The 15,844-nt window shown below is 44.1% G+C and overlaps 1 protein-coding gene across 1 annotated transcript in view; it reads left to right on the top strand.

The window, feature by feature from the left end:
• Positions 1–1,235: 1,235 nt before the first annotated feature.
• The window catches only part of LOC113591105 (lutropin-choriogonadotropic hormone receptor), a 41,964-nt gene continuing 27,355 nt past the window's right edge, over positions 1,236–15,844 (top strand). Inside the window, exon 1 of the mRNA XM_035529564.2 lies at positions 1,236–1,483. Coding sequence (XP_035385457.2) covers positions 1,236–1,483 — 248 coding nt within the window. The remainder of the gene's footprint in view (positions 1,484–15,844) is intronic.

Here is a 15,844-nt window from a genome sequence, read left to right as displayed (position 1 = left end):
TGGAGCCCCTCCACCTGCCTGAGGGGATCATTCAGTGAGTATCTCCCATTGCTCTCACTGGCAAAGAGAGGGGGCAGGAAGCAGAGGAGAAAAGGTTGGAGGGCGTCAGATGCGCGCCACTGTAACAGCTCCTCGCTGCACTGGCCAGGGGGGTTCTGGGGTGCGTGATTTCTGCTGGGCTGAAAGGGCCGTCTGTCTTCCCCATCTGCGCACCGGCACAAACCGATGTGCGCTCGCGAGCATATGGTCGATGGGAATGCACGCGAACACACACAGACACGGATCTTACAAACCGCCTCGGCCTGCGTTGTCTCCAAGACAACGGCTCTGTGACATCATACCTGCAGCACAATTCCGCCCTAGTCCAGAAACTTTGAGAGCGTGTGCTGAGAAATGTTGCGCGGGGATTCGCGTGCATTCCATGCTTGCTGCTGAAAGCTGGAAGCAAAGCTGGAAGCGCAGAGACCACCAGGCTCTGTGAGTGAGAGAGTTCTGTTTCTTGCTGTAGGTATTCTGAAGCTTGCTGATTTGCAAAGCTTATCTCTGTGATCTCATTTCATAACCGTATTTCACTCGTGCTTGTTTGATTTGAAATCGCCTTTTGTCCAGATGGCCATTTTGTAATATTAGCATAGATTTCCATTGAACCCATACACCTTTTACGCAGCAACACGGTGCGGGGGTTTCACTGAGAGTCACGTCAAGAAGTCCAGCCATAATAGAGTGACAAACTGACAGCTCGAGCTGGTTTAATTTCGCAGTGGGGAAAAAATAGAGCAAAGGGCTGATGGCTCACAGAAGCAGACAAGCTCCTCCCTTTGATTTGCTGAATGCAGGTTATTTGATTTTGGGGGTGGGTGTGTTGGATGGAAGGGTCTTTGAAAACAAACAATTAGCCCTGATTACACTGCAAATCTGCTGCCATCAATCTGGGCACTGTAGTCGGCTGAAAATTAGGGCTACCTAAAGCTACATCAATATGGTGTTTGCTTTACAGCAAATATATATGAAATTGTACAGTATTGCCATTGTTGACAGAGATGGGACACTCCTGTTGAAGCCAATCAGATGCTGATGGATGGATGGATGGATGGATGGATGGATGGATGGATGGATGGATGGATGGATGGATGATATTAATGTGTAATACTGCATATAGCCTATGCCTTAGTCGGAGGTCAACAGGATTTTTAAAGGTGAGTAAATCATCTTTCCTCACTCCCTAAGGAACTGACATGCCGTCTCCAATTCACACTGGTTATATGGGCACAGAGACCTGTGACATCATGCTGTGGCCTGGGTTGTGCAGGGCGATGGAGAACCTGGCTGGAAAACGTCCCGTTTGCCATGAGCGTTGCAGCTCCGATGCCAAGGAGCCCACGATCAGCCATGGCGTACCCGACAGACCCTGGCAAGTAGTGGGCACAGACTTGTTCACATGGAACAATAATGACCATGTCATTGCTGTTGACTATTATAGCAGGTATTCTGAACTAGAAAAACTTACACAAGCTAAAAGCATAAGTTTGCAAGACACAGTATTCCTGTAACTGTTTTTGTCTGATGGCGGGCCACAATACAGTTCTAAGTAGTTTCAAGCATTTACTAGGGCTTAGGAGTTCTCCCACACTACTACAAGGCCACGCCTCCAGCAAAGCATTGGTCTTGCAGATAAATTCTTGCAGAGAAGTTTCTCAGAATCACTACTAGGGCAGGCAAAAGCGAGCAACAGGGACTCATATCCAAGTCTCTTGGAGTACAACAACGCTCTTGTGGATATTTTCATATCACCCGCACACTTACTGATGAGTCGCTGATTGTGTTCAGTCCTTCCAAGAACTGACAAGCAACGTCAGCCCAACTGCTATGAAGTACAGATAAAGAGACAACAGCAAAAGAAAACATTAGAACAGGTCAGCAAAGCCACTTTCTCGTGTACAGTCCGCCGAAATTGTCAGAATCTGAGAACACCGTTGCTGGAATCCAGCCGGTCTGCTTGCGGCCGATGCTCACGGTCCCGCACTGCTGAAGAGCTGGTGTGTCCCCAAAAGTGCCGTCACTTACACAACACTAATGAAGTGCACGTGGGACCACCCAGCTATACCTAGTGTGCAGACACTACACCTTCAAGACAGTAGTGGTGAAACAGGCTCACTACCACACTATATCTGCTTGCCAGGTGAAGCATAAAGAATATTGTACAGTACATAAATGTCCTAAGTTCTGTAGATGTCTGGCTATGCAAACTGTTACAATTGTGAAAACCATGGTTAATAAAATTGGTAATAATAAGTGTCAGAAACGTATGTTACGTTTTGTTATGTTATGTTACTCATCCATCTGAGTATTTTTGCATTGATTTTCTTCTTTTTACAGAAAAAGGAGAACGTTAAATTCATATGTAATAACACCGAATAAAGCCTATGATTTAGTTGTCTATGTAATAGCCTGCATACTAAAGCAATATTTTGACTGGATGCTAAAACATCACAGTATACATTGGCTAACTAAAGGACCCAAGGGCCATTACATGATAGACACGTGCAGGCATGTGGATGGTTGCATTCTGAATAAAGAAACCCAACAATTAGCTCAAAATCCTGCAATTACTTTGTACTGAAAGAGTGCTGAACAAAACAGATGGATTGATAGATGGGTGAATGAATGTAGTTTGGTGCATCCCGCAAGATTTTAGAACATCTTACCTCATTCTAAATGGGATTTAGATCCAGCAGTTCTGAGGAGTCAGAACAAGCCTGCCAACAGTTTTCCATTTGTTCCTAAAAATGCCTTGTTCATCACAAATCCACCACCTAGAGCCCCTGCCTTCATGAAGAGTCTAGTTGCAAGCCATATTTAACCCACCAGATATTAATATCTCTTGAATACACTGCTTAGGTGTAGCATGTGTGGTAAAGGATTGAAGTAAACTGCACTAAGATGGATTTCCTGGAGGTTTGGTGACCGTTGTACTTTTGTGTATATTTTGATACCTGTTTTCACAGACAGCACTGTAACAGAATGTAAAACAGTGATGGACCAAAGGTCAAAACAGACCTACGTATATATATCAGAAGATCAAGCTTTTACTACATAGATCACAATCTCTCTCTCGCTTTCTCTCTCTCTCTCTCTCTCTCTCTCTCTCTCTCTCTCTCTCAATGTTGTGTTAGCAGCCTGCTGTCTTCATAAGTGTGACTAGAATAATGGAGCCTTCATGTTCCGTGTAGCAACCCAACGTCTGAGACGGGACGATCACATGCTATACATGCATGGGGGCTGTCGTCACAGCGACGCCCTACTTCACAGGGTCAGTGTGTCGGCCGCAGGGCTCATTGGAGCGATGTTAACTGGTTTGGCGACTGGTTTGGCGAACAGGCTAGAGACGTTCTCTCGACCTTCAGATCGCTTCCCTTTAAAGGCCCCTCACTGCTACCACCTTCACCTCACTTCACTTGCCACATACCAGCTCTTTGCGAAGCCTGTTACTGATTGATGGCTCAGGCTCAAAGCAACTTTCCTGCTCCAACGTGCAATGAATACATCAGGGTTTATGGTTTCTTTGCTTACAAACAGTGATAGTTTTGAAATAACTAGTGTTACATAACACTTTTTAATCCTGTTCCTTGTTCTAAAACCACTGCAAGGTAAATGTTTATTGTATTATTTTTATATCTTCTAAAAGAATGTGCAGCATTAATTGAAAAATAATTTTTGTAAATTTATTTTGCTCTAATTTTGACATGTAAGCCACTTGATCCCAGCACGGCCTGTGGGAGCACCAACTTAGCCAGGTACCGCGTTGCTTTCTTCTCTCCTCCCAGTGACGTGACTGGAAGTCCCATTTCCTCCAGTGCTAGAAATCGCCAATTACTTGTGGGCTGCAGGCTCTTTCCCCACCTTGTGCAGAAGACCGAAGATGAAGGAGTGTGAAATTTCAGACATTCCTTTCGCACAAGTTCATTAAACCTGCTGCCGCATCTCTCTTAAGTCATGGTGACACACAGTCTTCGAGATGCCCCGTGCACCAGGAGTGGAGCCCTGTCTCTGTCTGCAGGGTCTGGCAGCACACACGTCTGTCTGAAGCGCTGCTTACATCATTCAGGGAGACCTGTTGTCAATGGCAACGCTTTTCAGTCCTCATCCAGTACCCATTTTTGCCCTGGGAACTGGGTTACTGCAGAGATGTGGGTCCCAGGTTGAGAAACATTGCTCTGTGGCCTTTGGCATGACTGTGCCTTCCGGATTGGTTCTCCGTGTTGGGTCTCTCTACAGAAGCCTGGGTGCCAGGACATTAGGTTTATCAACAAATACATGGCCACAAATTGCCTCTAAAATATTTTTGGGTGAAAGTGGATGTCATTTTTTTGGCCTCATATTTAAATTGGGCCATGATTCTTAGAGCCAGTGTTTGTACGACCAGTAAAATCAGCCTGTTTGGAGCCAGAAAGCTGTAGTGACTGATTTCATCATTTTTTGTGTGTATTTTGAACAGTTGTGTATTTTTAAGGTCATGTCATGCTGTAGATAGTAATTGGTTAATCTCCCTAACACTCAAAAATGTATCAAGAGACTTCACCCTGACTTCTCCCAACATAGCTGGAGCCTCTAAAGTGGTACGAGTAGTTAGCCTTCATTCTCCACCTATGACTGATACGACAGCGTGTACACGACTTGAGCTGATTTTCAGTCTGGTTTGTGCGAGATGTCTACAGCGGCTAAAGAAAACCAAAACAGCAAGATCCCTTGGCGGGAAATGCAACAGAGGCCCGAGGCTCTCTCTCAATCATTCCTCCCACAGTCCAACATATGGCTCAAGATAATCAAAACTTTTAAAGATGCCCAAGTTGCTGTTATCCATCTGCCTGCCTGAGTGTGCCACTGCCGCTGCCGCATTTGTTGTGCAAAAACCGACTGAAGTAAACAAAGTAAACAAAGACTTGCGGTGATGATGCGCATCCAGGAACTACAGGAACGTTGCAGGGCCCCCCTGGGATTTGCTGTGCCTTGTCTCATGGGACTCACTCATAATCTGTTACGCGTCTGGAATTTACGAACCGAGTTGATGTCCCGATGTTTGTGAAAAAGCTAAAGCACGGGCTAACAATTTACCCATTTACATCATCATCAAGCATATGACATCGGACGAGCGATATTTTGATGAGCATAGATCTCAGGCCTGAAACTACATGCTGCTCATGGAAACCTGGTGCTTACCTTTTGTTTGTTAATTTTTTTAGCATTGTTGTTGTTTTAAAGCCTTGTCACTGCCAATTTATGCTGTCATCAAAGAAGTTACTAGACATTATTGTCACGGACTGCTTCCCCCCCTAAAGTCACGTGGTACGGCCCGCCACGTGCGGGGGATACACGTGTGTATTGTTTGTGTTGTGACCACGCCCCCCCCCCCCCCCCCCCCGGGGTTGTACATAATGTCTCACGTCTATTTAAACCCGTCTGTGTGTGCTCCCATCGTTGGTCATTGTCGCTACGTGTTTAATTAGATCTGTGTATTGTCCTGCTGTAGTATCAAACACTCTACACTCTTTTTTTATTTAACATGGTCTTGGTTTTGAATGCTGAGGACTCAAAAAAACAACCATCAATGACTTCCTTTTTCATTACTTACCTAAGATAGTGTGGTTAGGCCATTGTGGCTCTGGAAAAAGCCACATTTATTGTCTAGTTTCCTGCTTTAGAGACCCTCCAAGACTATGGAACAGCTGATCCATTAACAACATAGCAGGAATCATAGAAGTGAAGCATTAAGGTTTTGCTTAGGCAGACCTCTTATGTTCTAAGATGAATTTGAATTCTGATTAATGGTCTTGAAAGCCCACATTTCTGGTCTCAGTCTTGTCGCCGACTTGACCATCTAGTTCGTCATGATCCCATTCTCAGGACACGTGAGTCTGTTGGTCTTGGTTTTGACTCAATTTGATTAGTTGATGATATTAGTCTTGCTTGGTCTCAGTCCCTAATAGCAGATAGCAGATAGAGATGATTTTGTTTTAATGTTCCAGTTTCCTCTTGGTTTGTTTGTTATACTTTGTTATATTGTCATTTCCATTAAATGTCTGTTCAATCCATGAGGCTCATACTTTATGTAATTAAGATGATTGTTTTCACCTGACTGCACACAGAAATATGACAGTCTGGAGCAGGAAACTAGCCAATAAACGTGGCTTAAATCACGTTTCCAGAGCCAAAATGTCTTAAATCATGTTTCCAGAGCCACAATAGCCTGACCACACTAGCCTAGAGAGTAATGAAACAGGAAGTTATTCATGGTCATTTGGCACTGGTGATTTTTAGAGGACAAGTGACCCATTATTTATATCTGCAACATGATGTGAACCATACTCTGAGCTGTTATGCTAGCAAAACAAACACCTATACAATCTCAACCTTCTTCCTCGAAATACCATTAAAGTGCCCCTCTGGGTTCAGGTTATGAATTGCCACACATGTGAGGAAGTTTGGTTCTCTTGGGTGATTCCTTGTCCACCAGTGATTCCTTGTCCACCAATGGCTCACAGTGGGTTCGAAGCAGCATTTGATTTATTACCACTCATAACGTATGCATGTTGATTGGATGTTTATGCTTGATGGAGCTTGCCTTGTGCCCTTTGAAGTCAATTGGAGCTGTCAGAGAGAAGCGCAGTGGTGTTCTGGGACACATCGAGTGGTAGCACCAGATGGTCACACTGAGAGCAGTCCCCTCAGGAAACTGGGTTACAAACAAACGCTCGTGCCTAATGCCTCACAGACACACACCAGCATCACCGGTACATACATCCCCCATGGCACAATCTTATCAGTTTTCTTCTGACAGCTTCTTCCCACTACGACCTAAAAAGTGCAGGTCTAAATTAGGCTCTGAACCAAGAGCTACCTCTCACAGGACCTGCTGGGGTACAATGCCACAGCTCAAAAGCCGGCTAGGCGACCTAGATGGTCTTTTGGATGAGAGCAACACTGGATCTCTTCGGAGTCCATGTTTGTAACATTATTATTATTGCCGGATGTTAGTTTGCTGTTCCTGTGTGACAGACTGACTAGTAACCTGGAGCCTGAGGTTTGAAACGTTTTTCAGCTGTGCAGAGCCACTGTACAAGCAGAGCTACTGTACAATGGTTTTCACTCCAGTCCTTTAATTCAGCACAGGTTTTCGCTTTACTCCAGTTCCCAGTTTACCAATAAACCGGTAAACAAGGACTGCAGAGCTCTTGGATGTCTCAAGCTTAAATGTGCAAGAAAGCTGGAACACAGCACATTTGTGTGCCGTCTGAGAAACTCAGTACTGACCTGGGCATCCTCCATAATGCTCTCTTCCCATTAACTACTGTAAATGTGAAATTGAAACGTGATATTCATATAGTGACAAGGACCATGGACTGTTTTTCTCATGGTACAACAAGCACAAGGGTTGTGAACATCCTGCATGCAAATTAGGAGGCTGACCTACAATGGAAGGTTTTGTGCTGGGAACCCAAGCCTATATATTTAATTATTTCATAAATGTGTACACAGGACGATAACACTTTGGAAAGTTTCATTCCATTTCACACAAGCCCTTTTTTCTCACCACTTTCAAATGGTGTTATGTGTTTAGCACATTAGAGTGAATGTGATAGTAGGTTGAAACCTTATCAATATTGCACTGCACATCATAGGGTATCATATTATTCCATACCATCCCACATCCCCCCTCTTATCTCTGTTTTTGGAAAAACACAGACTTACTTGCATCCTCGCAAACACCTAAGCCATTTCCATTTAATTCACTTGTATCTCAGGGCAGGTTTCTTTCACAAGCAGCTGTAGGCTGAGAAGACTTTCTCGGTTAATGTCATTTTGCTCATCTTGGCAGATGAGGAATTCAGGCACGGTGCAGAGGGACATCTGCGTCCACCTCGGGTCTGTAGAACAGCTGCAGCCGACGGCCACGTGCTCTGCTGTAAGGTGGAAACATACACACAGATGTCCATGAATACAGGCTGCACACTTACAGTGGTGCTTCCTTTATTCTACTGGCAGACTTGCGTCAAACCATGCGGAATGACTGTGTGCACAATGTAAATTTATCTTTTTTACTCACAAATAACTCGAGACGGTTTTGGTAGTTGTTTTTTTACGTACTTCTATGACCCCATTTACTTGCAACTGAAATAAATAAGGGAAGCAGTAGTCTGTTTGTTGTCATTAATAGCAGCAACACTGACTGATGGTGATTTCCTGCTGGAGGATCATGTTAACCTCGTGTAGATTCAACAGATTCCAAAACATCAACATTAGAATAGGAAATACATTGGTATGCAAAAAAAAAAAAAAAAAAAAAAAATTTCATTTCTCAAAAACAGTCCATGTGTCAGAATTGATTTCCTTTTTTTTTAAATAGATGTTTTATTGCTATAATCTAAACAAAAATGGCAGAGAGAAAGGTATTTGCTAAAGAGAGAAATAGCAAAGCAGCTCGTCACTCTCCACTGCAGGGGACAGCTGGGTTTGTTTTGCCGAGCAGTTATGGGTAAAATTAAATCACATGCTATTTCTGACATCCATCAGATTATTTCCCAAAGCATAAATTGTTCCAGAGCTAGAGAACTGCTACAAAACAAAACCATGACGCTGGGTTAGCGTTAGCCCACTAAGCTAAGCCACCTCCATGCCTTCCTTGTTTCATTATGGCTGCTGACTGCTACTAGACAGGTGCTCTCTTTCTGGGAGTGGTCTCCCCACATCTGGGTATGAAGATTTCTCGCCATTGCGCTGCCAAATTTATTCAATTAAGCCCCGCAGCACACCTAATTAGTACAATTACACCACGTAGTCACGGCGCGCAATCTCTCTTCTGTCTCACGCACACACGCTCACACAACCGTTCCTGTGTACATTCACACAACCTGGGCTCAAGTCTGGCCTCAGAATGATGGCTCAACCTGGTGTCAAATAAAAGGCACCGGCTGGGGTCTCACTCAGAAGCCCACACTCAGATGATTCATTCTCAGGGACCCTTCAGGTAGCTGTGCACTTGAATAGCAGCAGAATTTCTACCTCCCAACACACCCCACCCCACCCCACCCCCACACCCCAGCTGGGTGTGTATGGAGGCATTTCTCTCTCTTTCCAGCCACGTCGAACTGATCTTTGCTTCATTATGGGAAAAAAGGGTCTAGGATCTCCAAGCTGGGAGTGGCAAACGGTGGATGTGCACGGGTGGATGTGAGCGGGTGGATGTGAGCGGATGGATATCAGTGGGCGTGGCATTTGGCCCTGCCACAGCACCATAAGCAGCTGAAAGAACAGTACTGAAGGGAAGGTTTGCATTCGGGCCCTTCAATTCCTGAAATATTTATCCATCGCTGCAGCCAGCTGGTACCACAAAACCGCAGCCGGGCACCGGGGGCTTCGTTTGTTCTGGAGCGGACACGATGGACCGGACACGATGGCCTGGCCTGGGACTTTCTGCTCCCCGTCTCGGTGGTGGAGAAGGGCGTTTGGGTTTGGGACATGACTTCTGAAATTATTCTGTGGTCAACGGTCAACTGCTTCCGGCACGTATTTTACACACTATTTCACCTTCATCCCAACTACTGTCTCAGTCTGGAAGAATATAAAAAAATATTTTGTGTAGAAACAAAAAAATGGTGTGCATTTTAACATTAATAGGTGTGTTTAATGCTTTACTTTGGACAGAATCAAACATTTTTTATACTGATATAAGGATACTTGTCATAATAAAAGTCAGAATCATTTCACACGAGCATGATTTTATCACAGTTGCTGGTTGGTGCTCATGAGTTGTTAAGTTAATTGAAACTGAGACCTCTTATATTTCTTGCTTATGTTTCTGGCCAAACAGAGCAGACCCTCACCGGTCGTGTGGATTCGATGTCTCACGGCTTGGTTCCTGCTCATGGAGAAGCAAGGGCTGTACAGATTTCTCCTTTTGTACAGCAGGGGAGACATTACCCACAGTAATGAGAGCTTCAGTGAGCCAGTCCCAACCCCCACACCTGCTCCCCCCCCCCCCCGCCATGTGCAGGTCCGGCTATCGAATGCGACACAGTTGGCTGGGCCCATGGCAACCGGAAGAGGCCCTGGTGTATATTTTCACCCCTTATGACTGATGGTCCGCCTGTGATAAAAGGAAGTAATGACCGCCCTTCTCATAGAGAAGGGCCGCAGGGTTGTTAATGACATTGGCTGTGGATGCGCTTGGCTAGTTCCCTGCACACAATTAACGGCTGACTGTCATAGAATCGCCAACCACTGCATCCCCCACCCCCCACCCCCCACCCCCCACTTTTCAGAAGATTAACCATGTAGAAGAATTATCTTTGGTGTGCTTGGTGCCCTACATTAACTAAACTAAAATGAGTAATTAAAATTTAGCTTTAGACCGATAGGTTCAGGCTAGAATTTAATTTGACCCCGCTGTGAGCAATTCTAACGTGATTTATAGGTAGGGTTGAGAACTGAGACAGGCTAAAATCTGCTTTAGGTGTTACAGCACTGTGATGTAAAGTACTGCCTTATTTTGTTTGTAGGAATTATGCTCAGAATAACTTCAATCTAGGGTACTCATCCATGCTATGAAAAAACGACTTGCACAGTCCAGTCTTCAAGCACTATTACAAAGCATATAAATTGTTCACTTAGTCAAAATGGAAATATTTTTCCATTTAGTCTGCATGAACGGTCACCACTGAAACCCATTTTTCCGCAATGTACAAAAGTGTTAAACTTTTTTTGGGTACACGTGTGTGGGTGTAATCCTTTGTCCGAGTGTGTTTTAGCCAGATACTAAGGTAGCCAACGTCACCACCAATTTTATCATTATCACATCAGTCCATGGACCCTTAGACAGCTGCTACAGTATGCCGATAATGAGGTCTTCATCCAAGCCTGAGTTTTCACAGTGGGAAGCGCAGGAGAAATCCTTCCGAAGAAGTCCTCACTCTGGAATCTCTTCCAAACAAGTCCTCACTGTAGAAACACTTCTGAAGAAGTCCTCACTGTAGAAACTGCCAACATACTGCAGAAGTCCCCAATATATGTGCTACTGCTTAACTGCCTATCGAACAAGAGCACTCCACCAGTGTGCATGAAATGTGTTTTTTGGTTTAGACTGCAAAAAGGTTTAGGCATTGGACGGACGATTTTTGTGTTAAATATGTTTCATAGAAATGGGCGACTTTCGTAAAGCAGATTCAAACATTAAATCATTATCCATGTCTTGTCTAGATCATGGGGTTTATTCCTAAACCATTTTTATGGAATGCATGTATGTTGAATTGAAAATGTTTTAGATTGATCAAAATTGATCAGTTGTGTGCATGGTCATCCAGACTCCATGATCCTTTTACAACAGCAAAAGGCAAACACACCATGACTTATTTAGTGTTATTTGTAAGAACTTCAGCCTGTAATGTGTTTGGAAGACCATTAACCAGTGATGATGTAATTGTACATGAAATAAGTAATATAAGATACAGCTACAGGAACTGACAATGGTGTACTAAAATATGATAACTTATTGCAGAAGATAACATACATCTCCAAACTTTATGGGCAATCATTCACGTCTTTGTTTCGTCAAACACAAATGAAGATGAAACAAACACAACAAATGATTGTCCCCAAACTGTGAAAACTAGACAACTCTCTGTACTCCAGTGTAAGTTTTATCAGAGGACATTACCCCTCCTCAGCAAAATATTTGCATTCCCCTGACAAATCAAGGACAATTAGGAGGTGCTAGAAAGAAAGTATGACAATCACAAAACCTTCTTCTCTCATGCGTACACACACACACACACACACACACACACACACACACATACATATGCACGAAGTTATTTAAATGTGAAAAAGTGAATTTACATTTGATGAAAAAGAAAAAATAAGCTCTAATTTTCAGGATTTCGCCTTCCACTATCAGATAAATATGCACGTAAATACTTTCATAAATACCTGCATAATTATACCTCTCTGCTAAAACATTTTCATCTCATCAACAAATGCTCTAGGAATATTTTAAACGTCTGCTTTACTTTCTAATATTTCTCTTCTCTTTTCTCTGTCCGTCTGTCTGTCTCTCTCTCTCTCTTTATCTGTCTAGTTAGCTAGCTAACTAGCTAGGCGTCGTGCACACACAGCCCGGTTGAGTGTGTGATCATATGTCTGACTAAAGGTGGTATCATTCTCAGAGCTACTTTTCTCCTCCGTGAGTTGGTGCCATGATGTGGGTGTGTCTGTATGCCTGCTGGGAGTGGGGATGTCCCCAAGTGCCTCTAACATACGTTTACGACACCAGGACTGTAGCAAGGAGAGAGGGGGGAGAGAGAGAGAGAGAGAGAGAGAGAGAGAGAGAGAGAGAGAGAGAGAGAGAGAGAGAGAGAGAGAGAGAGAAAGAAAGAAACTATCAACTGTTTCCTGAGGGCCACAGAAGCGGGGCTGTTTTGGGACTGTCCCCTCTGTCTTATAAGGTCTGTGGTGCCAACAGAATGGCGTTTCCCTCAAAAGGATGCTTTCTCCACCCTTCCAACAGCCACCCTGACGCCCCCTAACACCCCCCCCCCACCTCCTCAGCTGTCCCTTGCCCTGAAAGGGCCACCTGCACAGGCTTCTCACCATGGCCTCCCGTCTGAGCTGACATCAGCCCACTTCAGACCCCAGTCTCGTCCCATCCAGCTAGGTCCACTCTGGGGACTTGCCACCGAGTTCCTGAGGCTCGTCGCCATAGCAACTGAGGACTGTGGTGCGTGTGTGTGTGTGTGTGTGTGTGTGTGTGTGTGTGTGTGTGTGTGAGAGAGAGAGAGAGAGAGAGAGAGAGAGAGAGAGAGAGAGAGATAGATAGTAACCAAACTGATGAAAAAAACTAAGCTCACATTATTCTTTTTCTTTTCGTTTTCCTATTCCATCTGTCTTTTCTCTCATCTGTTTGTTTGGTGAAGTTGGATCTGTGGCTAAAAGCTCTGCTGTAACACTCACAGCCTCATCTCCTGGCTCATAAAGCAGGCAGGATTACATTTTAGTACGCGGGCACGAGCAAGCCGTTTACTCCGGAGATGCCTTGGCACTTCGCGTTGGAAATTAGACCCACCAGCCAGAGTCTGGATTCGGAGAAGCAGGAGAGTGAAATGTGTTATGCTTTTGTCTGATTTTATGCCAGGGCGTGTATGACAATATATTTGTATGCGAGCCTGCTTGTGCTAGAATGCGGGGGGTTTTTTTGTTGTTGTTTTTTTGTTTTTTTTTTAAATCTAGAGGCGATAATTGTCCTTCAACAGAACTCTGCTGTCCCCTGCAGGTTCTGTGTGTAAATGCACAAGCAGTGGAAAGGTTTTATGCAAACACACACACACACACACACACACGCAGTGCCAAACAGCATCCCGAGTTCCTCCAAACCATATTTCAATCAAACTGATGACTACACAATTGACTAAATATATATTCCCTTCTACATCTCAGTCTGATGTATAAAATGCACCCAGTTTCTTCACACAGAAAGAATGCCTCTCTTATATGTCATCATATTCAACAAATTTAAATTTCCTTTGTCCCATATTCCCTTACGAAGGCGCAGGAAAGCGTGCATCGCACGAGCATGGTTCATGCCCATGAACTTCCCCAGATGCTTTGATGATCGGGACTTTAATTTGTTGAGGGAGACTCTGTGTGATTAGGAGGGATGTGGATAATGGGAACAGAGTGATCGTTTCTCTTTTAGGAGCGCCTAAGTCGCCGTCCCCAGACGCCTCTCAGAAACATTAATTGGAGGGTTTATATAAGCCGCTGAAATTGCTATACCTCCCTGCGCCCCATTTCTTCCTAATTTTCCCCACACGATTGCTACTTTAACCATGCGTATGAGAACTTTTGAAAGAAACCGCACATCTGCAAAAGTCCACTTGACATTTACTGCAACCAGATGCAGTATTCCATAAGGCACGCATAATAATCATTTTTGAGTACTGTGATGACAAAAGCCTTCATAATTACCTGGCTGATTCTCTGCCTGTCCTTCCCGAGGCTGTTGAAGCTGTGGCTTTTAGCTGGGTCACCCTGGACAATGGTATACGCGATCACTTTCAGCAGGGGTTTAGCACAAAGTGTGGACAAAAAAGTGACTGTCCAGGACATCGTCCTGAAGGAGAGAGACCCAGGTTATAATGGATTCAGGTTGGTGTCAGTTCTGCAATGTCAAGCTTTGATTAGTGACAGTCATGGTTTTGTCTTGATTTAGTGACAAATGCCGGCTTCGACAAACACTGAATACCTCCGTACATCAGAGCATTGCCACACTACAGGTTATTGGAAGTAGGCCTACATGCCCTCATTGAATGACCTACAAAATGCTTTATAGTGGTTTCTAACTAAGCCGGAAATTTCTCAAGCTCATATCTCGAAAATAAATGCTATGACAGTTCCAGTTAAATGGAGAGATGTAACAAGAGATTGGAAGGCAATCTGAAACTCTTCCCACAGGTAAGCAAATCAAATTTGCGTAGACATGCCAACAGCGTCCCGTGACTGCAGCGTGCGGACGAGGGTGTCAGGCTCGTCCTGATTGCGTCTGTCATTCTCATGTCCGTCCTGCTCTGCCCATATTTTTCTCGCAGTCATGTCTTCACGCTATAATCCTTATTGCTGTTTAATCCAGTGAGCTGTCTGAGTGCTGTCAATATCGCTAAATTTAGGCACCTGGCGTTGTAATTACTTAGATGGGAATTGCTTGTTTGTCACAAGAGCAATGATTATTTATCTGTAGCACATTTTCCCCGCTTCGAAAAAAGTGTACAGCTGCATGCCGTCCACATGTGAACACGGGAGTCGCGCGAACACAACAGGATGAGGCAAAGAAGAGGCTGGAATGGATTTGTCGTCTGCTGCAGCACAGCAAGTTGCCAATCTCGCATTAATTTGGGTCATCACGCACATTACATGCGGGGAAAGGGTTGACGCGTTGACAGATGAGCGCAGCTGTGCAAAACAGTTACGCCTCTCTGCTTATTTCCAGTGACGCTGTGGCCCGACCACATTTCTGAAAAGGCTAATTGAATGGTTTAACCCTGTAATATTTAGTAGGTAGTTTTCCAAAAAATTATTTGGCTGAATCGTTTCTTTTTGCCATTACAGTTGAACATTATTTATGCTCTAGCAATAGGAAAACTCTGGGTCATGCCTCATCTTATCCTGCGTGCCATTAGACCCTTGTAACTCAACCAGGATGCAACTGTACTGCTTGTTTTCACGCCCTGGAGTTCACAAAAGTCTCCTCCCTGCTTATAGCGACTCACATCAGATACAAAACCCTGACACTCACCTACGAAGCTATAACTGGACCAGCTCCCACATACATATAGGGACTAATCAAACTCAGTTCTATACCACACTGCCTTCTGGTACACCTTGACTTGAATCACCATCTCTCAAGACAAAAAAAGAAATGCAACATGACTCTGTTCTTGTTCTCTGTCCTGGCACCCAAGTAGTGAAACAAACTTCCATTGGCCCCGTACAGCTGAGTCACAGAAGACTGAAGAGTCACCTCTTCACTGAGTCACTAAGCGCTTTAACATTTACTTAAATAAACATTTACTGTCCACTTTTCCACTGTAGCCAGGTCCTTAGTCTGTAAGTATTCTTAACACTGAGCTATCTATTATCACCTGAGGCTTTGTATGTATGATTGAAACTACAAAGCACTTCTGTGAGTTGCTCTAGACAAGGGTGTCTGCCAAATGCATTAAATGTAAATGCAAAATGAAAAATGGAAGAAAAAAAACCTAATAGTATATGAAAAGCATGCTAATGATAATGAATTTTGGAG

The sequence above is a fragment of the Electrophorus electricus genome, chromosome 5, assembly GCF_041902795.1.
Source record: "Electrophorus electricus isolate QZ-2024a chromosome 5, ASM4190279v1, whole genome shotgun sequence".
NCBI lineage: Eukaryota > Metazoa > Chordata > Actinopteri > Gymnotiformes > Gymnotidae > Electrophorus > Electrophorus electricus.
The sequence above is the reverse complement of the archived record's forward strand: the minus strand, read 5'-3'. Positions and strand labels throughout refer to the sequence as shown.